Source organism: Vulpes vulpes, chromosome 16 (assembly GCF_048418805.1).
Source record: "Vulpes vulpes isolate BD-2025 chromosome 16, VulVul3, whole genome shotgun sequence".
Classification (NCBI taxonomy): Eukaryota; Metazoa; Chordata; class Mammalia; order Carnivora; family Canidae; genus Vulpes; species Vulpes vulpes.
In genome coordinates, this window is record NC_132795.1 from 18,820,439 (window position 1) to 18,845,251 (window position 24,813).

The 24,813-nt window shown below is 36.3% G+C and overlaps 1 protein-coding gene across 5 annotated transcripts in view; it reads right to left on the reverse strand.

The window, feature by feature from the left end:
• Positions 1–11,196: 11,196 nt before the first annotated feature.
• Positions 11,197–24,813, reverse strand: part of CYP20A1 (cytochrome P450 family 20 subfamily A member 1) — a 61,650-nt gene continuing 48,033 nt past the window's right edge. For 4 of the 5 annotated variants that reach the window (XM_026002512.2, XM_072742053.1, XM_072742055.1 and 1 more), the window contains 4 exons: positions 24,113–24,224; positions 22,597–22,661; positions 13,453–13,542; positions 11,197–13,307 (listed from right to left, as the gene is read on the reverse strand). In XM_026002512.2, coding sequence (XP_025858297.1) covers positions 13,157–13,307; positions 13,453–13,542; positions 22,597–22,661; positions 24,113–24,224 — 418 coding nt within the window. In that variant the 3' untranslated portion in view covers positions 11,197–13,156. Of the gene's footprint in view, positions 13,308–13,452; positions 14,831–22,596; positions 22,662–24,112; positions 24,225–24,813 lie in introns of all 5 variants that reach the window. The other variant, XR_011997923.1, reaches the window with a different exon arrangement.

Consider the following 24,813-nt stretch of genomic DNA (forward strand, 5'->3'; position numbering starts at 1 on the left):
GCTCAACCCCTGAGCCACCCAGGCAGGCATCCCTCATTGTAATTTTGTTTTGCATTTCCCTAATAAGGGATAGTGAGTATTTTTTCACAAGTCTGTTGGCCATCTGTATGTCTTTTTTTGAAAAATGTCTTTTCATGTCTTCTGCCCATTTTTAATTGGGTTATTCATTTTTGGGGTGTTGAATTATTTATTTTTTGAGAGAGAGTGCATGCAAGTGGGGTGGGGGTTGCAGGAGGGCAGAAGGAAAGAAAGAGAATTTTAAGCAGGCCCTACTCCCAGTGCAGAGCTCAATGCTTAATCCCACAACCCTGAGATCATGACTCAAGCCAAAATCAAGAAGATTTTTATTTTAATGTATTCCCAATAGTTTATTTTTGTTTTTGTTTCCTTTGCCTCAGGAAACATATCTAGAAAGAAGTTTCTATGGCCAATGTTAAATTACTACCTGTGTTCTCTTCTAGAATTTTTTATAGTTTCAGGTTTCATATTTAGGTCTTTAAACCATTTTGAGGAACGCCTGGGTGCCTCAGCAGTTGGGAGTCTGCCTTCAGCTCGGGGCGTGGTCTTGGGGTCCCGGGATCAAGTTCTGCATCGATCTTGAACTCATAACCTGGAGATGGGGAGTTTTATGTTCCAATGGCCTAACCAGCCCAGTGCCCCTAATCTTTACATTTTTAGGCAAGCTTTATCATCTGAAACTTTGTGATAGTGATATAAACTTTTAGTTTTAGTAATATAAACTTTGGTCTCAATTTTAGGGATATTTATTTAATGGTTAAAAATGTACTAAAGCATTTTTTCAAGAAAAGCTTACTGAAGGGGATCCCTGGGTGTCTCAACGGTTTAGTGCCTGCCTTTGGCCCAAGGGCGTGATCCTGGAGTCCTGGGATGGAGTCCCTCCCTGCATGGAGCCTGCTTCTCCCTCTGCCTGTGTCTCTGCCTTTCTTTCTGTCTCCCTCTCTCTCTCTCTCTCTCTCATTATATATATATATATATATATAAAATGAATAAATAAAATCTTTAAAAAAAAAGAAAAGCTTACTGCACAATAAAGCATTCTGTGCTTTATAGCTGTATGAGTTACATTTTATGAAATAAGTTAGAAATTATTAAAAAAATACATCCTCCAAAATTAGTTTGTAAAAAAAAAACAAACCCTCATTTTTAGAAAGTCAGTAGCTCCACAGCCCACAAATCTTATATATATTTTTGTTTTCATTTTTATTGAAAGCCATATTTTTTGTCTCTTTATCATGGAAATTATAAACATACAGTATGGAGAATGGTATAATGAATATATATATACCCATTAATTAAAATAACAATAACTTCTATTTTACCTTATCTTCTTATAGTATTCTTTACCAAAGACCTTTAAGCATGTAAACATGACATTTAATCCTTAAACACTTTAGTGTGTGTGTGTGTGTGTGTGTGTGTGTGTGTATATTTTGCTACATAACCACAATATTGTTAGCACATTGAACAAAATCAGCAATAATCCTCTCATACTATCCAATACCCAATGAAAAATATTTTTCAAGAAGAAATTACTCTAAGAGAGAATACAACTTGGAGAGATTTTATTTAAATACTTAGCAATCTGTAATAGTTTCCTTTGAGAGACAACAAAATAGCTCCCTTACTTATGGAAAACAAAAAGAAAAAAAATGTAAGTCTTTATTTTAATTACTTGGTATTTATCACAAGTACACTCACTAATCCCCATCACCCATTTCACCCATTCTTCCCACCCACCTCCCTTCTGATAACCCTCAGTTTGTTTTCTATAGTCAAGGAGAAAACAATGTTTTCCATTAAACTATGACAGTGGGCAATATAAACCCGAAATTATTCATGGTAATATAGCTCTGTGTATAGGTTTAACAATGGGTAGATAATTTATCTTGAAAGGTATGTTTTTGAAGAATAAAAATTCTTCAGTTCTTTCATTTCTCCTAAAACTGTCTTTATGTATCCTTCCCCATGAAAAGCACTGCATTTCAGAGCTAAAACATAAAACAGATAATAGTTTCCTCACAGCAGATTACAAATTAGTTCACAAAAACTGATTTCTAAAATTAGCTACTTTTGCTCACCTTTTGTTTAAATTATGTTAAAGATTTTATAAAACTTCAAGCCTCAGAATGTACAGGGTTTTTATTACTGAAAATTCTACAGTACTGACCTTCATTTAATAACATGAATTGCTAACAGTTTGAAATATACCAGCTGATTATGCATTAATACCATTAGAACCTGTATGCTGAATATTAACTGACCTACATCATAAATTATTTCCAACAGTTGCTAAGTTTTTGGGTTTTTTTTTTTTCAGTTGCTAAGTTTTTTTTATTACAGTCTGTTTCTTGTTAGTTTTAGTAATATTGTAAACCAAGAGGTTATACTTTGACAAAATTGCTAATTAAATACCACAGTGCATGGTAGTTAAGTAAGTGTTATATATGCAATACAAGGTTGATAAAAATAAGGATATTCTTGACCACTGATTGTTATGTTCATGAAATGGAATGTGGAAGAGGTTAACAGCAAAAAAATGGTTCATGATTTTGTCAAAGTAATTTTATGTAGCCTCTTGGAAAGAAAGGATAACAGAATAATTTTGATATTTTGAAATGGAAGGGAACACTGAATTTAACTACACTTAAAAATACATCAGTAGGATTTCTTCCTTCCTCCTCCACAGGAATTAACAATATATTTCTCACAGATTTCTGTTAGCTACTTCTATTATCTAAATGTCTACCCCTATGAATAAGTGAATGACTCATATCACTGAAATATTTCATAGGGTTTTATGATGATATTTCACAGAAAATTTCCATTTTACCTTTCAGCTGAAAAATCTTTGGCAGTTATGATTAAAATACAGGAAAAGTAAAAGTTCTGTCAGTGAAATGGGGGTTCAAGATGAGATTTTTTTACTGTACTAGAACACTTCTGCAACTTCAATATACATGTGTACTATGAAACTACTTTTTTTTTTAAGTCTGGCAGCTATGTACTGCTTATTGTGTAGGTAATTTTAAGATATCCGACAGAAGTTTAAACCACTAAATGATAAATAATAAATGAAACATTTATGGTTATTTGCAAAGATAGCTAGCATACAACCAGGAAGTATAGCACTTAAAAACCACTGAGTCACAGCACCATGCCATGTAAGGTCAGATGTGTCCAGGGTTGGCCTCCTGCGGTGCAACCAGTTAAGTCTCACAGAACCCCACTACTCAGATGGGCCCTATGCTTTGGGGTATAATACTTTGAGGGCACTGTAGTAAATTCTTAAAAATTTTACTTTTTAATTTGTGTTTTATAAGTGGAGCCAAATAGGATGACACAGCATGCACTGAAGGCTTGGAGACTACTCCCTGGCTTCCCTTCTCAGGTTCTCAGTGACGAACTACCTGCTGCCTGGTACCCTGGGCCCCACCTGACCTCCATCTCCTACCCCTGAAGTGAGCATTGAGGCCTTTTGCCCAGGGCAGCAACAGGATTATATTACCAGGGGAGCTGGTAAGGAAGGCCCACTTTCTGCCATGGTCACCCTCCATGGGGAGGTCTGGGCTCCCACAAGTGATTTCTTTGGAGCATCTTGAGGCAGAGCAAGGAGGCAGTCATCCATGCCTTGGACTGGCCACACCACAGCATGTTCACTGACTGGTCAGGGTTTCCTTGCCTACCCCTGATCCAGGTAAGTAATGTGTCTTGGAGCGGAGATTCAATCCCTTAGGGAATCCCATAGGGGTTATTCACCTAGTTTGAAAATAGCAGGCCCATAGGAAGAGAGATTGACTTTGTCTTAAGCCAAGGTCCCATATTCTCATTTTGCACTGGGTCCCACAAATTATGCAGTCAGCCCTAATTTATGGCTCTTACAATCAAAATAAACTAAAAAATCTTTATAAACATTATAGCACAGGGGAGTGCCTGGTTGGCTTAGTTGGTTAAGCATCTGACTCTTGATTTCGGCTCAGACCATGATCTCAGGGTCCTAGGATCAAGCCCAGGGTTGGGGTCTGCACTCAGAGGGGAGTTTGTTTGAAATTTTCTCTCCCTTTGCCCCTGCCCCCGCCCATGCATGTACATTCTCTCTCAAATAAAGAAAGAAATCTTTTTAAAAACCTATCACAACATGGACTGTGGGGCATCTCTTTTCAAGTGTTGTTTGTTTTTAGGAGGCTATTATCTTATTTCTCTCCGTTATCAATACATAGTACACTAATTTAGCCAGTTCTTTTTGCATTGGGGCCTTTTCTTTTTTTCTTCTTTTTAAAAAATTCTTCCTTTAGAGTAAGATGAAACAAAAAGGAAATCTAAACATGTTTTCTAAAAAAGTATAAATAAGCCTGAACATATTCCCATATAAAATAACCTCCCCCAGTTTAAATTTCCCCCTTTTATATGGGGATTGGATTAAAAAATTTCTATGGATTCTCTTAAATGTAACATAGTATTATAAAGCCTATTAAAACTTTAAAAGAGAATCAAAGCTTACACATTAATCATACTTCTGAGCTCAGTTAATTGTCTTCAGGGATTCTTAAATTACTATAAACATTAATTTTTTTTTAAAGCTGTAGAGGAACTACAATATAAAAACATGAACAGCTCTTAAGCAATATCTCAAAATTTAGGCATCCGTGTTAAAATTAAGAGGTTTTTTTTTTTTTAAGATTTTCTTTATTTGAGAGAAAGAGAGACATAGAGAAAGAGGACAGAGGGAGAGTGAAAGGGAGAAGCAGACTCCCCATTGAGCAGAGAGAAACTGCTGTGGGGCCTGATCTCAGGGCCCCAAGATGACGATCCAAGCCAAAGGCAGACACCCAAATGACTAAGCCACCCAGGTGCTTCAAGATTAAGAATTCTTAAGAAAAAGTCATAGTTACTGTTATGAAAAGACACTGGGAACTACTCCCTTATTCCTCTACTTAATAAATTCACATTTCCTAAATTAAGGATGAGAATTCCTTCCTCCTAAACTTATCTTCTTCAAAATCCTACTATTCTTTTCTTGGCCCCTCATGTGCAAAATAGAGCCTGAGAGTCAAGAGTATCCTAAATAGGATAAAAGGAAGTAAAAAGGTCTATTAATGGTATCTGTCTAGCGGTGCTGGATTGGAGTTTAGGCCAGAAGGAGCTTCTAAGGTATCTCTGGGCACATGCCTGGCCATTGTAGAGAGGTCTCTTGTGGTTCTCAGTTGACCTATGATATCAACTGTGGTTTAGATTTAGATAATTTCAGGGAGACTGGATCAGTTTGGGGGTTAACCAAAATATTTGGCCCAGATTTTCCCATACTCCCTAAGACTCTCCTTAAATCTCCAAAATAAGAAAAAACTGAAACTCCTAACAGATGCATGGTTCGACTTCAATCCAAAATTTCACCTGGGTTTGAAACCAGATATCTGATGATGGAGAGAACAAGAAGACATTCATCCTGGTGGGACTTTTTATGCTACAGAACTGCCCTATTGCTTGATTTGCATCTTCCAAAATTATAGAATTTCCACAGGGCACCATGCACATAGAAATACACCACAGTGCCCAATTCTTGTGATTAAATCCTATACTGGGAAAGATGAAAACCTCAAAGAGACAGACATAAAATTTATACACACATTAAGAAAGGTTGTCATGGCAACTTTACTTGAAGATATGTATTTTTAAATCTAAGTAAATTTAACATTCAAAACACATTTGCATCTCCCTCAAAGGTTCTGTATCAAGAATATTTTTTAAAAAATTTTCCAATTCCTTCTGAAGCTACACCTCCTTGAAAGCTTAACAAAATCCTTTGAATATAATAGCAGCATACTTAAACACATATTTTCAGAAGGCTATAGGAAAAAAATCCAAAGTAAAAGACCAATAATCTTCCTGGTTCCAGAAGCCCTAGGCTTCTCCGTCTAAAATTTAAAATTGTAAGCAGGCCATGCCATATAATCTCTACAAGGCTCTTTTAAGCTCTCAACATCAATGCTCTATTAGCTGATGGCCTTGCAACACAAGCAACAAATCATGAAAGTGGAACACACCTAGTGCTGCCGTATATTTATGCAACAATTCACAGATGACTACAATAAATATTGTTCCTTAACCTAGTCAAACCGATTCTTAGTATAGTTTCATCTCACCGTGTAAGTTCTACAGTATTCCTCTTTAGCATCAATGTTGATGGTTTTACTTGATAAGACCCCTAGATTCTTCTCTTGCTCATAACGAAAAATAGCAAAAATCATGGTTTGCCATCTAATAGTTCCTGTTCTTCCCTCCCTACAGCCTGTAACTGAATGAAGCCTTCCAAGTGTCATGTAATCATCTAGAAGTTCTTTCCTATGTATGTCCCTTTAAGTTGCTAACCTAAAGGATCCTTGAGCTACTTTCAAAAGCCAGGACCTAGAGAGCTGAGTGCTAGATGCTAGAAGGTTAAGCTCTAGGATGTCGAGATTTTACAGTTGCCTATCCTGGGGTAGAGCACAGAAAAGAGAGAACACAGTTCTAATGTCATGTCTGTTTTGTTCATTGTTACATTTCCACTGCCTAGTCTAAGACTTGGCATGCTCAATAAAAAACTGTTTCCAGACTAAATAAGTCTCATGTCTTTGGATGGGAATATAAGTCAGGACTGCAGTGTAAGGGAGAATCAGCAGAGCTACTGGGTGCTGTACTCTCACAGGGAAAAGAGGTAGAGACAAGGGAGTGAGAGAATATGGAATTCAAAACGGCACCTGGGTGGCTCAGTTAAGTGTCTGCCTTTGGCTCAAGTCATGATCTTGGAGTCCCAGGACTGAGCCCTATGTCAGGGCTCCCTGCTCAGCAGGGAGTCTGCTTCTCCCTTTCCATCTGCCCCTTCTCCTCCTTCTCTCTTTCCCTCTCTCTCCAAATAAAGAATATAGAATTCAGGTGGTTTGGTTCTAAGACTATAGTTGTTCCTAAGCTAGAGAGCCTCTGGACCACACATAGTTTAAGGAACTAGCCAAGACAGACATTCCTTAAGACTACTATTTGTCTCTAGGTCATGTTGGACAAAAAAGGGTTCTGTTCTTCAGAAGACTCATTCCATGAAATAGTGGTTTTACAGAATAAAAGGTGAAACTGAAAAAAGGGGAACCTACATCAAAAACATTAGGAAGGGATGCCTGGGTGGCTCAGCAGTTGAGCATCTACTTTTGGCTCAGGGAGTGATCCTGGAGTCCTGGGATTGAATCCCACATCAGGCTTCCTGCGTGGAGCCTGCTTCTCCCTCTGCCTCTCTCTCTCTCTCTCTCTCTCTCTGTCTCTCATGAATAAATAAAAATGTTTAAAAAAAAATAGGAACATTCAGGGTTATGTCAGTTAAAATAAGTTTCTCTACAGATGAATTCTCAGCACTTCTGATATATCAATATGTATTATAAATATCTGAGAAAAAATATAGAGAATCTGAGAGTAAGTATGATTAAGTTACCTTTTCCTCAGAATATCACAAGACAGTGTTCCATGAAACATACTTTAGGAAATAATGCTCTCGCTAACCTAATTTAAAAAAAAAAAAAAAAACTGTGTTCCTTAAAGATTTCCTGGTTTAATGATAAGATATAGAAGGAAGAAAGGACTACTTGCTTACCCAACTATTTTGGTTGACATTTTGTATAATGACAAAAAAATCATTATAAATCTATGTTCATACCTAGTATAGGCACCACCAAAAAGATGTCCACAAAACATTTTAAATATGTCTAGTCATGGGATATTTAGCATATCACAAAGTTCTACTAGCATTAGAGGTAGTTTGGCTACCTAGAAAACTCAACTATTTAGTAATCACCTTTACTTTATTCTACATGCACAGAAAACCTCAACGAAGATTTCAATCATTTCTTTAAAAATACTGATTGCCTTTTTTTTAAAATATTTATTTATTCATGAGAGACACACAGAGAGAGAGAGAAAGAGAGAGAGAGGCAGAGACACAGGCAGAGGGAGAAGCAGGCTCCATGCAGGGAGCCTGACGTGGGACTTGATCCCAGTACTCCAGGATCATGCCCTGGGCCAAAGGCATGTGACAAACCACTGAGCCACCCAGGGATCCCCCGACTGCCTTTTTGGCAATCTTTACAACTTTATAACATACTTAAAATGGTCAAGTAAAGTTTTGTTTCCTACTATCCTGTGTTAAAAATTATAACAAGAATTTGCAAGTATTTCAGATATAAATAAAATTGTGGGTTTTTTTTTTTTAATTACCAAACAGGGTATTATTTACTCGTGACATTTTATTACATGCTATAACAAGATGCATTCCCAGTTTCTAGAAAGCCCCAAACTGTAAATCGATTACACAAGGGAGTTGAACGGAAGAGGAATGTCCTTCCTGCCCCTTTGTTTATCGCCTGGATGTTTTTAAAAATGGTTCCCAACTCCAGTTTTACAATTATCCATTCAGTCACTCAGTGTCATCAAAATAAAAGTAGTGCTTAATTCATAGATTTTTATCTTATTTATTTTATTTTTAGTTTAAGTCTATTCCCCTTATTACCCCCTAAAATCTATTCCCCAAAGCACTTACAAAAGTAACAAAGGAAAATGTTTAAAATTCATTAAGTGAAAAGCAAACCATATTGTTATGATGGCAATGTGTAAAAATATATGTATGTGGAAACAGGAAAAAATTTAATCAATTATAGATATGGCTGAGTTGGTAGCATCAGTTTTCTTTAAGATTTCTTTTTTTTTAAGATTTATTTTAATACTGCTTTTACAATACCCTTTTTAATTAGTTTCTTTAACTATTATGAACACTACATCATTGGAAACTATAGCTTGATTCCCCCTTAAATAACAAAATACGTCAATAAACCCCACTGAAGATACTAATTTGAAATTTAGATCATTTACCTTCTATTTCTTAGCAACTATATGCCTGTATTCATTTATAGTATTTTTTCCAGCAGGAATGAAAAACCATGCTCTAAAGGACTAAAGAAAGGTATATAAAGTATTTGGTTTATAACAAATGCTCCTTCCACTCCCCTTTCTACTTGAGCTTAACTCTTGCTGTAAATTCAGTCTCACTCCTTTTTATCAGTGGAAGGCACACACAGTGCCTCAAAGCAACATTGTACTAAGCCTTTCTGGCTGTGCTGATTTCCTCTGACTTCTGTAGTAACAGTAACTGCTTTGTTGTCCTACCTACCCACCCACCCCCACCCCCCTTCTCCCTTTCTACCTTAATCATTGGTCTTAGTACTTAGGAATCAAGCATAGGACTGGCTGAGGAGAGAAATAAGGTCACTAGTATCAATTTGTTGATATTATATAAACCTGCCCTTGAAAATAGTGTCCATTTCTCTCACAAGCTATCCTCTCATAACTACTAACCTTACTTACTCCATGATATTTACTGGCCCATGCCCTCAGTTTTAGAGACTCAGTAGAATTGTTTAAACAGTTTTCAATCTGTCAATATAACCACATGTGAAAAAAGTACATTTTATAGGTTAACAGCACTTTTCATGGATCTGGAGAAAAAAATGAAGATGGCTTCAAGAGAAGAATCTTAATCTGTTTGCCCCAGAGTCCAAAAACAACAATAGAGACTCTTTAAGAGTTCTTCCTAAAAGCTGAAATGCCACCTCAATCTGAATTTAATTATAATTTTCTTAGGATAGAAGAGTAATTTCAGGGGCACCTGGGTTGCTCAGTAAATTAAGCCTCTGCTGTCTGCTCAGGTCATGATCCCGGGGTCCTGGGATCAAGCCCCGCAGCAAGCTCCCTGCTCAGTGGGGAGTCTGCTTCTCCCTTTCCCTTTGCTGTTCCCCCTGCTTGTGCTCTCTCAATTGCTCTCTCTCAAATACATAAATAAATAATATTTTTAAGAGTAATTTCATTTCTTAAATGCTCGTTGCAACACCTAGACTATTCTGTGCCTTAGCAACTCAGATGTACCAATATATAAATTACTGTTTTGATAAATGGAGGAGGAAGTAAAGCCATTTTCAGTGTTGAAAGGAATAACAATACTTGCAAAGGGGAAGAGGAGAGAAAAAGAAATGATGAAAATCTGTGCTTACTTTCTGAGTGAGAAGGATATTAATGTTTCAATTGTAGAAAATGCTACTTGTTCATAAGATAGTACATGTAGAGGGCAGCCCGGGTGGCTCAGAGGTTTAGCACCGCCTTCAGCCCAGGGTGTGGTCCTGGAATCCAGGGATCAAGTCCTCCTATGTCAGGCTCCCCTCATGGAGCCTGCTTCTCCCTCTGCCTGTGTCTCTGCTTCTCTCTCTGTGTCTCTTATGAATAAATAAATAAAAATAAAAATAATTTTAAAAAGATAGTACACGTAGAGAACATTATTATAATCTGTCTGTAAAAATTATAAGTGGATATAAAAAAGAGCAGAAGCAGCTACCCCAGAAATTTATGACTGGCTAACTCCAAGTAGTGGGACTACAGGTGAGTTAGTTTCCTATTTTTGTGTTTCTGTATTTCCAAAATTTTCTACAGCAAATCTATATAATTTTCATAACAAAAAAAAGTAGAACATTTTGTTTTAAAATATAAACTATTTTAAGATAAACAAGACTAATACATTTTTACATAGGGTCTATAAATAAGATAGAATCTACTTATATAAAAAAAAATGGAACTGCACATTTGTGGGCCAGATAAAACAGCATGCGAGTTTGTCATTTTTCCCAAACACATGCACAGAATCAATTCTGCCTTGAATTTTATTAGCACAAAGTGTGGAAGAGCCCTTTCTTTCCATAATCTTTTTTTTTGTTTTTTTGCTTTTTGTTTTTTTTTAAGGGAAGGAGAGAGAAAGAAAAAGACAGGGAGGAAGGAAGGAGTGGGAGAGAGAGAATCTTAAGCAGGTTCCATGTCCAGCACGAAGCCTGACCTGGGGCTTGATCTCAGGACCCTGAGATCACCAGCTGAGCTGAAATCAAGAGTCGAATGCTTAACTGAAGCATTCAGGTGTCCTATGCTGGTGTTTTTAACAATAAACTTATCAATAGTCAAAAAGAATGCAGATCAAAATCAGATAAGAAGTAGTTTTAAAAAACCCAAAAAGCTACAAAACTTAGGAGTCCTGCTACAAGCCATTACTGACACTGAGGGTATGCAATTTTAGTCATTTGATAAATATAAAGGGCCGAGTAAGAACAACAGTGAATGGATAAACTTATACATGGTTAACAGTATTTTTATTTTTTTAAATCCACTAGAAGATAATTTATGTGTAATGTTTTAAGTTAGTCACATAACCACAGATAAAATTTGCTTATTTACCTGATTCTTTTATTTTCCTTAATTCAAATCATTATTAGTAATTATACATTGGCTTATAAGTTGGCAATATGCCAATTCCCTCACTCTCTGTTCAGCTGCCCTATTTTTCCCTTTATCATTGCTGATCAGGTCTCACTTGCTTTAAAATTCTCCTCATCTCATCTGATTTTACGGACACTTGGTCTACATATCAATTGCCTACTCTAACTTTCCACTGCCAGTTTCTAAACCAATTAAGGTACTTGGATAATAAAGGAAGATGCTCTATATACACAAAACCATACAAAATGATAGGAGGGAATTTAACAGTGTGCCTTTTTGAAATAACATGATGCTGAGAACTAAGAATACATTTTACTTAAAGTTTTAGAATTTAAATTCTTCCATAAATTAACTATTTTCGTCAGATATAAAAGCTGCATCTAATTTCTTAAATTCTATTTTAACCACTCCTAACTAGTTTTAAAATGTTAGCTATCTGACCATAAACACAGCATAAAATAACTCAATAACTAGGGTAGTCTTGAAACTAAAATTACAAGAGGAATTGAGCAGTGTCAAAAATAAACCCACTTGCAAACAGTTATCATTTTTCTCCCTTTCCTCTCTATCTGCACTTGGCATATTTCCTCCAGTTGTTGTCTTAAAAAAAAAAAAGTTCCTCAAGAACAATGTAACCAAAAAAAGGGGACTAAACTACAGTGTTATCAATAAAAAATACTAAATATAAAACTTATCAGTACAAGGTGTAAATTTTCAAAGCCACTTAAAATATTTTTAAAATAGCCCCAATAAAAAAAAAATAAAAAATAAAAAATAAAATAAAATAGCCCCAATATTTCTTTGCTTACTAGTGAGACTGACCTTTTTTCCTAAAGGTTTAATTGCTACTTCCTCCTCTAAAAGCCGTTTATGTCTTTTGACCATTTATCTATTATGTTTTCTTACCAACTTATACAAGCTATATATCATATGTATATCATATGGATATTATCCCTGTCATATGTTTTGTAATGTTTGTTTTCTTTTTTAAAATTTGGTTTTGGTTTTTAGTTGGTGCTTTCTTGTTTCATAATCATTAAGTTCATTATATGACATAATAACAACAAATTAGGGATTCAGTTTTTCCCACAAATGAGAATTGGTTAAGTAATACAGTGCTACTAAAATTTCCGGCAAAACAGAAGGTAAGACAAGCCTCAATCTTAGTTTGTCACTTAGGTGGCACTTCAAAACACATTCAGTAGTTTCCAAACGACTCAGAACCATTCAAAATTATGAGCTTTGTATACGTCATGAAATGAACACTATTATCTGGGAGGCATAAAAGTAGGCAAGTACAAGGTAGGTCACTCAACCTAATAACAATGATTAAACTTAAACTAATTTATACTCAGAAAATAAAAATGTTAATTCAAGAAATAAAATTATGGAAAGTCCTTGTTTTCCCCCTTTAAAGTGATATAAAGTATGAAAAGAAGTTGGTATGTTTTCCTTTTATGAATATTCAGAAAACATGATTCCCCAAAGTGTGCAAAATAATGTCTCTCTTCAAGAAAATTAGAGATCAAACTAAGAAAAATAATATGAAGATAATGGCATAGAAAGTGATAAAACAAAAACTAAAAAACAGAAAGTGATTAAACAAAAATTAAAATAGAGAGCTTCCTGTTAGAACTATCATTATATTGATGCAATAAGTATAAATGTATATCATGCATTAAGAAAATCTGATATACAAAGATCCAAATTTACATAATGAAGTATGAGTAGGTATAGTATTACTTGGTTTATAAAAAGATTCAATATAGATTTTCTAAACCATCATTTTCCTTCATAAAGTTAAACATATAAAATTTTAATATCTCTTTGAGACAGTGATCCAAGTTTCTTCCTTGGATGATGTTACCAGTTCATACTTAGTTTCAATAAGTTGTCCCTCCACTGAAAGTAGGTGCAGCCTCCTCACCAATACACTCAGAAGAACTGTGGCCACCATATATGCAAACCTAGTCAGGAAGAAAGTCGACTGGTTACTAAAGATTAACAATAACACTTTAATTATATAGACTGCTCATTCTCATCAGCAGTCATCAAAATTCTAAGTATAAAGTCTGGCATCTTTCCTTTCACTTTGCTTTCTCTATCACTTACCTCAACTCGGGGCATTCCTGCATGCCTGAGAATCCAAGCAAGGAGAAAGTTTTCATCATCGATTCATCATCAAACCGGTCTGGATCAAATCTAAAAAGATTTGGGGAAAATCATAACAGAACTCCATTGCCATATTACATATTTGTACTATAAAAACATAGTTATCTAATAAAGTCTGGAAAGTACTGAAAATAAAAACTGTCACAATTGTATTTAAATTTCACCATTAGAGGCAACTTAGTTGATTAAACTGACTCTTGATTTCAGCTCAGGTCATGATCTCAGGGTCATGGGATTGAGCCCTGCTTCAGGCTCAGTGCTCAGCTGAGATTGAATCTCAGTTTGAGATTCTTTCCCTCCCTCTCCCTCTGCCTCTTCCTTCCCCTCCCCTGCACACATGCACACTCTCTCTAAAATAAATAAGTAAAAATATTTAATAAAATTCACCTATTATGTTCTCAAACTATTAAACATATATTTAGTTTCTTTCTGCTTAATTTATTACTAAACAATAGATAGAAAATATATTTCTCTGGAACCAGCAAGGAATGAAACTGTAACATGGGTGTGCATCATTTTATGAGATATAAGGATAAATCATACAAAATCACATAATGAATATTTAAATTTAAGAGTGTTCAAAACATCTGTTACATGAGACCATCTCATCAATATGTAAAGCATTTTACACTGCCTCTTCAATTAAAATATATTTCCTAAAACTGTATACACCAGACTTAAAATTATATTCATCAATTATATTTACCTTCAGACTTACTAGTAAGTGGGAAATGAAGAGGCTAGAAGGGCTTTTTTTGTTTTGCTTTTAAAAGATTTTATTTATTTATTCATTAGTAACACAGAAAGAGAGGCAGAAAACAAAGGCAGAGGGAGAAGCAGGCTTGCCGGGGCGAGCCCGATGCAGGACTCCATCTCGGGGTCCCGGGATCACACTCTGAGCCAAAGGCAGATGCTCAACCACTGAGCCACCCAGGTGTCCCTAAGAAGGTTTTTTGTTTGTTTGTTTTGTTTTGTTTTTTACTTTTTAAAACCAGAACGTTTATTTTTGACTAATCGTTGAAATCCTTAAGATGAGCTGGATGCTGCAGCAGCTGCCCTCTTGGCTTCGGTGTCCTTCCTCCACGGACTCCATGCCTGGATCTGCGGCATATACGATTTTTAGGAGCCTCATTCGACCGGTCTCCGTGGCATCCGTCCTTTAGCCCTGGCGCTCCGGTTATACTTCCCCTGCCGCTGGGCCGGGTAGCCACACTCGCCGCAGGTGGGCTTCGGGGGCCGTAGGCCTTGGAGCCACAGCGGCCGCACGACGTGCGCGTCTGGTTGGAGGCTTTCCGAACCAGGGCGTCCCCTTCGTCATCTTGTTTCCGCGGCAGACCCCAAAGAGGAAGGGTTTTTTTTTTATTGTACAGAATTTTATTTTATCTTTTTTATTTTTATTTTTATTTATGATAGTCACACACACACAGAGAAAGAGACGCAGAGGGAGAAGCAGGCTCCATGCAGGGAGCCCGACGTGGGACTCGATCCCGGGTCTCCAGGATCATGCCCTGAGCCAAAGACAGGCGCCAATCCACTGCGCCACCCAGGGATCCCTACTGTACAGAATTTTATTCTATAAAAAGTCACTGATGAATAGGATATATAGAAACAAACAAAAAAACCTCACCCACTATGGAACATAAAAATTCCTCTCAAAACCAAATGTTAAAAGATTTTATTTATTTATTTACGAGAGACACAAAGAGAGAGAGGCAGAGACACAGGCGGAGGGAGAAGCAGGCTCCACGCAGGGAGTCCGACGTGGACTCGATCCCAGGTCTCTAGGACCACGCCCTGGACTGAAGGTGGTGCTAAACTGCTCAGCCACCCAGGCTGCCCTCATTTTTCTTTTTACAAAATGTAAATTACCTTTCACTACTGGATTATACTAGATTTTCAGTATAGTCCACATAAAAATTATATCAAATAATTTCTCCTTTAAGTTTTTATTTATTTAAGTAATCTCTGAGGCAACTGGATGGCTTGGCTGGTGAACCATCCAACTCTTGATATCAAGGTCATTGAGTTCAAGCCCCACACTGCATGTAGGGCTTAAAGTAAACAAAATAAAATTTTAAAAAATTAAATAATCTTGGGGCTCCTCGGTGGCTCAGTCAATTGAGCATCCACCTTTTGTTTTTGGCACAGGTCTGATCTCATGGTTCCTGGGATCAGGCCCTGTGTCAGTCTCCATACTTAGCAAGGAGTCTTTCTCTCCTCTGCCGCCCACTTCCTCACTCGCTCTCTCTTCTCTAAAATAAATAAATAAATCTTAAAAAAAAAAAAAAAAATTTAGTAATCTCTACACCCAAAGTGGGGGCTTAAGCTTAGAAATCCAAGATCAAGAGTTGCATGCTCTTCCAACTGAGCCAGCCAGGTTTTTCCTTTTATAAACTATCTTGAAAATTGAGACCTTAAATTTTACCCAAAGGTAACTATGTGTTTTAGATTACAAAAGAATCAAACTTGATTTTTCCAATTATTTTACAAAACACCTCACATTTGGGGTGCCTGGGTTGTTCAGTTGGTTAAGTGTCTGACTCTTGGTTTCAACTTAGGTCATGATCTCCTGTTCATGGAGTTGAACCCCGTGTTGAGCTCTGTGCTCAGTGCAGGGTTCTGCTTCAGATTCCATGTTGGGCTCTATGCCCAGGGCAGGCTCTGCTTAAGATTCTTTCTCCCTCCCCTTCTGCCCTCCTCCCAAAATAAATAAAAACAATAACAACAGCCAAAAACATCTCACAATTTTAAGGATTAAGAATGAAATGAAAGCCAAAATAAAAATAGTTTAATCCTAAATACCAAGGAATTTTGTTTTTTCAGCTTTACTGAAGTATATTTGACAAATAAAATCCAAGACCTTACTCATCTTATAACTAAGAGTTTGTACCCTTTTATCAGCAGCTCCCTATTTCTCTTACCCCTACTCCTAGCCCCTGGCAAGGACCACTCTATTGTTTCTGTGTGTTTGACCTTTTTTTTTCCTTCTCCCAGATTACACACATAAGTGCTACAATGCAGTTCTCTGGCTTTTTTCACCTAGTATAATGATCTCCACGTTCATCCATGTTGCACAAATAGAATTTCCTTCTTTTTCATGGCTCAGTGTTTCGCTATGTTGTCTATATATAGATATACACACATGTATAATGGAATATTCACTTCTATATCCATTTAACACCTGTTGGCATATCTTTTTTTTTAAGATTTATTTATTTATTTATGAAAGACACAGAGAGAGAGAGGCAGAGACATAGGCAGAGGGAGAAGCAGGCTCCCTGCAGGGAGCCCGCTGTGTGACTTAATCGTGGGATCACAACTGAGCCGAAGGCAGGTGCCCAACCACTGAGCCACCCAGGCATCCCAGGATGACTGTTATCAAAAAGATAAGAGAGGACAAATGCTGGCAAGGATATGGATAAAAGGGAATTCTGTTTTGTTTTGTTTTTTTAAATATTATTTATTTATTTATTTATTTGAGAGAGAGAGGGCACGTGAGTGAGAGCACAAGCAGGGGGAAGGAGAAGAGGGAGAGGGAGAAGCAGATTCCCTGTTGAGCAGGGAGCCCAATGCAGGGTTTGATCCCAGGACACTGGGGTCATGACCCAACCTGAAGGTAGGCACCCAACCGAGCCACTCAGGTGCCCCAAAAGGGAATTCTTGTACAATGTTGGTGTGAATGTAAACTGACAGCCACAAAGGAAAATAGTATTGAGATTCCTCAAGAAAAAAATTTTTTTTAAAGATACTCTCTCTTTTTTTTTTAATTTATTTATTTTATTTATTTATGATAGGCACACAGTGAGAGAGAGAGAGAGGCAGCGACACAGGCAGACGGAGAAGCAGGCTCCATGCACAGGGAGCCCGACGTGGGATTCGATCCCGGGTCTCCAGGATCGCGCCCTGGGCCAAAGGCAGGCGCTAAACCACTGTGCCACCCAGGGATCCCTCCTCAAGAAATTAAAAACAAAACTACCATATGATCTAGCAATGCCACTTCTACATATATATTCAAAGGAAACTGTCATTATCATGAAGAAATATCTGTACTCTCATGTTTATTGGTATCCCTGGGCCATAAAAAAAGAAGGAAATCCTGGTATTTACACAATATGGATGAACCTAAGCCAAAATAAAGAACCACCCAGGCACCCTGGTATACCTTTCTATTTATATGTGTCACCTTCAATTTCTTTCATCAGTGTCTTAATAGTTTCCAGAGTATAGGTCCTTCACTCCTTGGTTAAATTTATTCCTAAATTTTGGGGTTTTTTTTGGGTAATTGTAAATGGGACTGTTTTCTTAATTTCTCTTTTTGCTAGTTTGTTATTAGTATATAGAAATGCTACAGATTTCTGTATATTAAATTTGTATACTGAAACTACTAAATTCATGTATTAGCTCTAATGGTTCTCTGATGGAGTGTTTAGGATTTTCTATATGTACTATGTACAAAAAGTGAGAATTTTACTTCTTCCTTACCAATTTGGATGCCTTTTATTTTTTTTTTTTTCTTGTTTGATTGCCGTGGCGAGGACTTCCGTTACTATGTTGAATAAAAGTGATGAGACTGAACATCTCTGTCTTTTTCTTGATCTTAGAGGGAAAGCTTTCAGCTCTTTACCACTGAGGGTGATGTGATGTTGGCTGTGGGTTTGTCATATATGGCCTTTATTATGTTGAGTGATGTTCTTTGACTATCAGAGGTCTTTTATCATTTCATACAAATTTTTACATTATTTGTTCTAGTACTGTGTAAAATACTATTCATTCTTTGATAGGGATCGTACTTTGTTAATGTGGAAGCAATCAAATCCCTTCCTGAGAAAGACTGGAAGATGGGCATTAGCCTGCCCCCTTTGGATTGAACATTGGAGGGTAGCCACAGTAAGTACATGCATGCCTATTAACAAGTACTTTTTTTTTTTTAAGATCTATTTATTTATTCATAAGAGACACAGAAAGAGGCAGAGATATAGGCAGAAGGAGAAGCAGGCTTCCCGCAAGGAGCCCGATGCGGGACTCCATCCTGGATCCCATGAACCAAAGGCAGATGCTCAACCGTTGAGCCACCCAGCAGTCCCTTAACAACTACTTCTTTGTTTGCTATTGTCTTGTGATACTTATGAATACAAGATCCCCTGGCTACCAGGGTTAGGTAATTTGGGACATGTCCCTCAGATAGCAGCTATAAAATTGGGATCCTAGATGTGTACACAAGGGAGTTGCTTAGTTTTATTTTGGAGTAAATTGGATGAAGATCATGCCTACTGACTCCCCCAGGCTTCAGGGAGGACCATGGTCATTACAAGGAGATGTAATGTGTGCTGACTAGAAGTTGGCCCCTCAGGCAGCAGCTTCTAAAATATGCAGGAACCTCCTTCCAGGAAAAGTTTTTGCCTGTTCCCTTTTTGCTGAGACCTGGGGCAAAAGCCAAGGAAGTGTTTGTGTTTCCATCATACACCATTAAGAACTGCTTCTTGGGGATCCCTGGGTGGCTCAGCGGTTTAGCGCCTGCCTTTGGCCCAGGGCATGATCCTGGAGTCTCGGGATCGGGTCCCGCATTGGGCTCCCGGCATGGAGCCTGCTTCTCCCTCCTCAGGTGTCTCTGCCTCTTTCTCTCTCTCTCTATCATAAATCAATCAATCAATCAATCAATCTTTAAAAAAAGATTTATAAAAAAAAAAATAAAGAACTGCTTCTTTGTTTTCTATAAGCCTGTGGGACTTGTGAACACAAGCCCTGTTAGCTTTTAGAGTTAAGTATTTTAGAAACCCGTATTTTGGGTGGGAGTCTTCAATTTGGGGCAGTAACAGTACAGTCCAAACCTTTTGATTCTCAGGGAGAAGCTGGCAGTTGGGGGCTTCCTCTCAATTAAATGGCACTGTGCTGGGAGTGGGTTTATGGTAAGAGTGTGTCTCAGCCTTTCCTACACATTTCTTTCTTTCTTTCTTTCTTTCTTTCTTTCTTTCTTTCTTTCTTTCTTTCTTTCTCTTTCTATCTATCTATCTATCTATCTATCTATCTATCTATCTATCTATTCATGAGAGACACACAGAGAGAGAAGCAGAGACATAGGCAGAAGGAGAAGCAGGCTGCATGCAGGAAGCCCAATGCGGAACTTGATCCCTGGACTCCAGGATCACCTCCTGAGCCAAAGGCAGACGCTCAACTGCTAAACCACCCAGGCATCCCTTCTACACATTTCAGTATGCATATTTTCTCATTTGCCCAATGTGATAAGACACTCAGCTAGCTTCTGGATTTCTCTAAAAGGTAACTGTTCCATGCAGAGCAACACTGAGTGTGCCCATGAAAGGAAGGAAATTCAGGAGCCTGCTATATCACCATTTGGTCTCAGTCCATACTGAGGTTTCTGATACTTGCCTTCATTCTTTTCAGTTGAGAATTTTATATGTTAGTCTGGTTTTTAAATGTGATAATATTTCATAATTTACTATAGAGTAATATTTATATTACTATCTATTTAAATCATAGAACTTGACCCAGGTTTTCTTGCTCTGAAACACTGCCAATATGGTAATAATAATAATGTATTTCTATCATTTCTTTTTAAGATTTATTTATTTAAGAGAGAAAGAAAGACAGCAAGACCAGGGGGATAGGTAAAAGGAGAGAATCTCAAGCAGAGTGCAGAGCCCAATGAAGGGCTTGATCTCACAACCCTGAGATCATAACCTGAACCAAAATCAAGAGTTGGACACTGAACTGACTGAACCAACCAGACACCCCTGTATCATTTCTTTTTATTAAATAAATCATATCCAGACATTTTTCTATAGGGAGAATATGTTAATGTCAGTTCCTCAAAAAGAAAACTTATAAAAACCCAATGAAATACTACCACCTATTAGAACAGCTCAAACAAAGAAACAAAAAAAACAAAACAAATCAGTGATAGCAGTCAGTGCTACTGAGGCTGTAGAGAAGATGAATCTCTCAAGCACTGCAGGTGAAAATCTCTGAAAAACAGCCTGGCAGTTTCTTGCAAAACTAAATGTGCACTAAACTATATGACCCAGCAATTGCATTGTTGGGCATTTATCCCAAAGAAATGAAATCTTATGTTCATACAAAAACCCTTACATGAATATTCATAGCAGCTGCATTACCAAAACAACCCAAATGTTCTCCAGTGGATGAAAGACTGAAAAACTATGGTATCTCCATATAAAAGAATACTACACAGCTATAAAATGGGATGAAACATACTACATTTGCCTCAAGAGCATTAAGTTTAGTGAAAAAAGTTAATCTTTTCATCCTTGTCTCTGTGTGACAGTTATTTTTAAACAGTAAGTAATTGTCTCTACAGAGTCTCAGTCTATGTACATTTTTGTTAGTGTGAACTGTCTCACCAGGGGAGGTGCCCAGCTTCAGAAAGGTTTTCATTAGTATTCAATATTATTACTAACATTTCCTAAATCTGATTATATTTGATTCCTAGAAATAATTTCCACATTTTAACATATATGTTTTTTAATATTTTCAATTTGTGACCTAGATTCTCTTTTTTGAGGAACAGGAATAGTGTCAAAAGTTCCAGCAAAGTTCTTATATTTTTCATATTACACTTCAAATTTAGCAAAAACTTGGCATTTTCCACATGGTAATTTTTAAAACAATTTTAAAATTGGAAATACTAGTTTTTTAAAATTATAAGCATAAATTTTTCCACCAATGTATATCTTCAATTTTGTTACGTCATTTGGAATATAAAATTTACTTTTTACTTACAGCAAATTTTAAGATTGTTATTTCATTTACTAGATTTCTTTTAATATAATTGTAATATTAAAAACTAAAATAAGAACGCTTAATAAACCCATTAATACACTCCAAAACTAGGCACAAGTATTTTAATCATGCCACCAACCCTGTCTCACTACACTTAACACAGTTATATTTTATTTTAATATTTTATTTTTAAGTAACCTCAACACCCCATGTGGGGCTCAAACCTACAACCCCAAAATCAAGAGTTGCATACTCCAAAGACTGAGCCAACCAGGCACCCACAACACCTGTCTTAACCCCAATCAACTTAATATATAACCTTCTACCAGGGCAGTAAATCTTAACCCTTTTTTTTTTTTAAGATTTTATTTATTTACTCATGAGAGACAGAGAGAGAGAGGCAGAGACACAGGCTGAGGGAGAAGCAGGCTCCATGCAGGGAGCCCGATGCAGGACTTAATCTCGGGTCTCCAGGATCACAACCTGGGCCAAAAGCAGGCACTAAACCGCTGAGCCACCCGGGCTGCCCTTAACCCTTTTTTTTTTTTTTTTTTAAGATTTTATTTATTTATTTCACAGAGAGACAGAGCATAGGCAGGGGGGAGAGGGAGAGGAAGAGGGTGAAGCAGGCTCCTTGATACATCCCAGGACCTAGGAAGCTAAAGGCAGACACTTAACCGACAGGATTTTACTTGATGCCTATCTAGAAAGCCAACAGTAGCAGCTTTGTTCTTCACCTTTTCTTTCTCCTGCCATTCTCATATATAACATGTATAGAAACAACATCTACTTTCTGAATTTGACTAAAGAGATTAATAATTGAGACCAACAGCAGGAAAACAAAGAAACTGCATAAGAACACTAACTTACCAACAAAAGAATTCCAAAATTCCACTGAAATTAAAGTATAGTTGTAGAGATTAAAAGGATCTTAGGATAGAAGTGATAATAGGAAAGACAATGAGTAGCAGATAGCAGATTCATGAAAGAAAGTAGTGAACAGAAGATACCAAAGAGGGACGCCTGGATGGCTCAGAGGTTGAGCGTCTGCCTTCAGCTCAGGCCGTGATCCCAGGGTCTGGGATAGAGTCACACATTGGGCTCCTTGCAGGAAGCCTGCTTCTTCCTCTATGTCTCTGCCTGTCTCTCTGTGTCTCTCATGAATAAATAAATAAAATCTTAAAAGAAAAAAGAAGATACCAAAGAGAAGGGAGTGGCTTTTATATTATATCATTATCACACATTAAATTTTCTCCTCAAAATTTACAAAAGGAATGCAAAACACATAAAAATCAATAATTACAAAGATAAAGAGCTATTTCATACTTGTGTGGTGATGGCCAAGTACTGGGATCCTGCAGTATCACACCAAGCGCATAAAGAACAAGGGTCTGCAAAAAAATTACTCTAGTTAGTCAAGGCTTAACAGAAACAAAATGACTGCCAGAGAAACAACTCATCCTAAATGCTCTTTTAATATAGATAATCAATACAAAATAAAAATAGAAAGTAATTAAAGAAAAGGTCATTATTTTGATGATTTTTACAGTAGAGAAGGCCTCCCTAGGCATGACAAATCTGGCAATCATAAAGGAATAACAGACCTAACCATGATCATTTAAAACCTGCATCCAGTAAAAACAAAACATACCAAAATCACTAGTAAAAGATAAATAGTACTCTGAAAAAAAAAAAAAAAAAAAAAAAAAAGATAAATAGTAGGAAAAATATATTTTCCATATAATTGAGTGTATGTACAATATACAAAAAGATATATAAGTTTACTAGAAAGAAAAATGACTTACAAGCACATAATTCACAAAAGAAGAAATACAAACTGTTAAATATGTATGAAAAGCTGCTCAATCTCTCCAATGATCAAGGAAAAGCAAATTAAAATAATGGGACAATATTTCATATAAGAAATATGTAAAAAAATTCATAAATCCAGAGTTGGTGAGGATATGAAGAGAACTAGCACTCACACACATTGTTACTAAAAATATATATTGCCTCTTAGGGGGCAATTTAAATTTAACATATATAAGCACTTTGACCCTAAAACTCTATTTCTAAGGCTCTACCCAATACCTATACAAGTATATGATTTGTAATAACAAAAAGTTGATGTAATCTAAATTTCCACCCATGGAGACTGCATTTACTATAAACACACTCTTCCAATGGAATAATATATATCCATTAAAAATAGTAAGTTGGATCTGTATCAAGTACCAGTTGTACTAATTAACCACAATACACCTAATGCAAGCAAATTAATGAATAATATATGAAAAGCAACCTTTCACATATAAATTCAATTTTTAAAATACATACATATATGTGTATATACACATACAGAGTAATATACATACACAGAAAAAGATCTACAAAAATACACAGCAAAGTATTAACAGTAGTACATGTGAAGAAGGGAGCCTTTCTTTTATATTGTTTATACCCTAAAACGACATATATCATTGTCATTTAAAATAACTATGTCGGATCCCTGGGTGGCGCAGCGGTTTGGCGCCTGCCTTTGGCCCAGGGCGCGATCCTGGAGACCCGGGATCGAATCCCACATCAGGCTCCCGGTGCATGGAGCCTGCTTCTCCCTCCGCCTGTGTCTCTGCCTCTCTCTCTCTCTCTGTGACTATCATAAATAAAAAAAAAAAAAAAAAAAATTAAAAAAAAAAATTTAAAAAAAAAAAATAAATAAATAAAATAACTATGTCTTCAATTTAATAACAGGTCATTTATTGGACATTTTAAACAATTCAATACACACTGAAAGAACTGAAAAACATAACTGAATAAGTTAAGCATGCCACATGTTTCCTACCTCTCTAGGAATAATAAATTTGTCAATCTTTCCTTCAATATCTTGAAGCCGGGCAGAAACTGGGGTCAGTTTGGCAGTCCGAACAGTTTCACAAAGTACGTGCCGACAATATCTGTTTAAAAGAATTTTTTTTACAGTTCTTAACTTTAGGAAAGGCAGTTTGAAATGTATGTACATTTTTAAATGTCATTCAACAACTTTAATAATCTTCCAAATTTGAAATAGTTATATAATTCTAATTTGCTTGAAAATAAGTTATATATTAGAGGTATATAAAGTACAGATAGATATAAATTTTAACAAATAAAAACAACTTTAAGAGTACTAGAATAAAACTCAAAACAGTATTTTTATTATTGAGTAGAAAAGTCCTTTATTTTTAATAAAAGATTTTAGAAATTTTAATAAAGAATTTTCCTCCTCAAAAATTATAAAAATACTGACACAATGACAGAACCCATAAAGAAAAATACAAGTAATCCAACTATGGAAATTTTTTTTTTTAAACATATTTGCAATCACAAGTACAACTGAAAAACAACTGGGAAAAATAAGTATGTATATTTGTAATGTCTAAAAGCTCTTTAAAAATCCATAATCAAAATCATCAAACACCCCAACACAAATATGTACAGGGAATAAAAAAAAACAATTCACATACAACAAAATACAAATGGTCTAGAAACATGTGAAATGATACT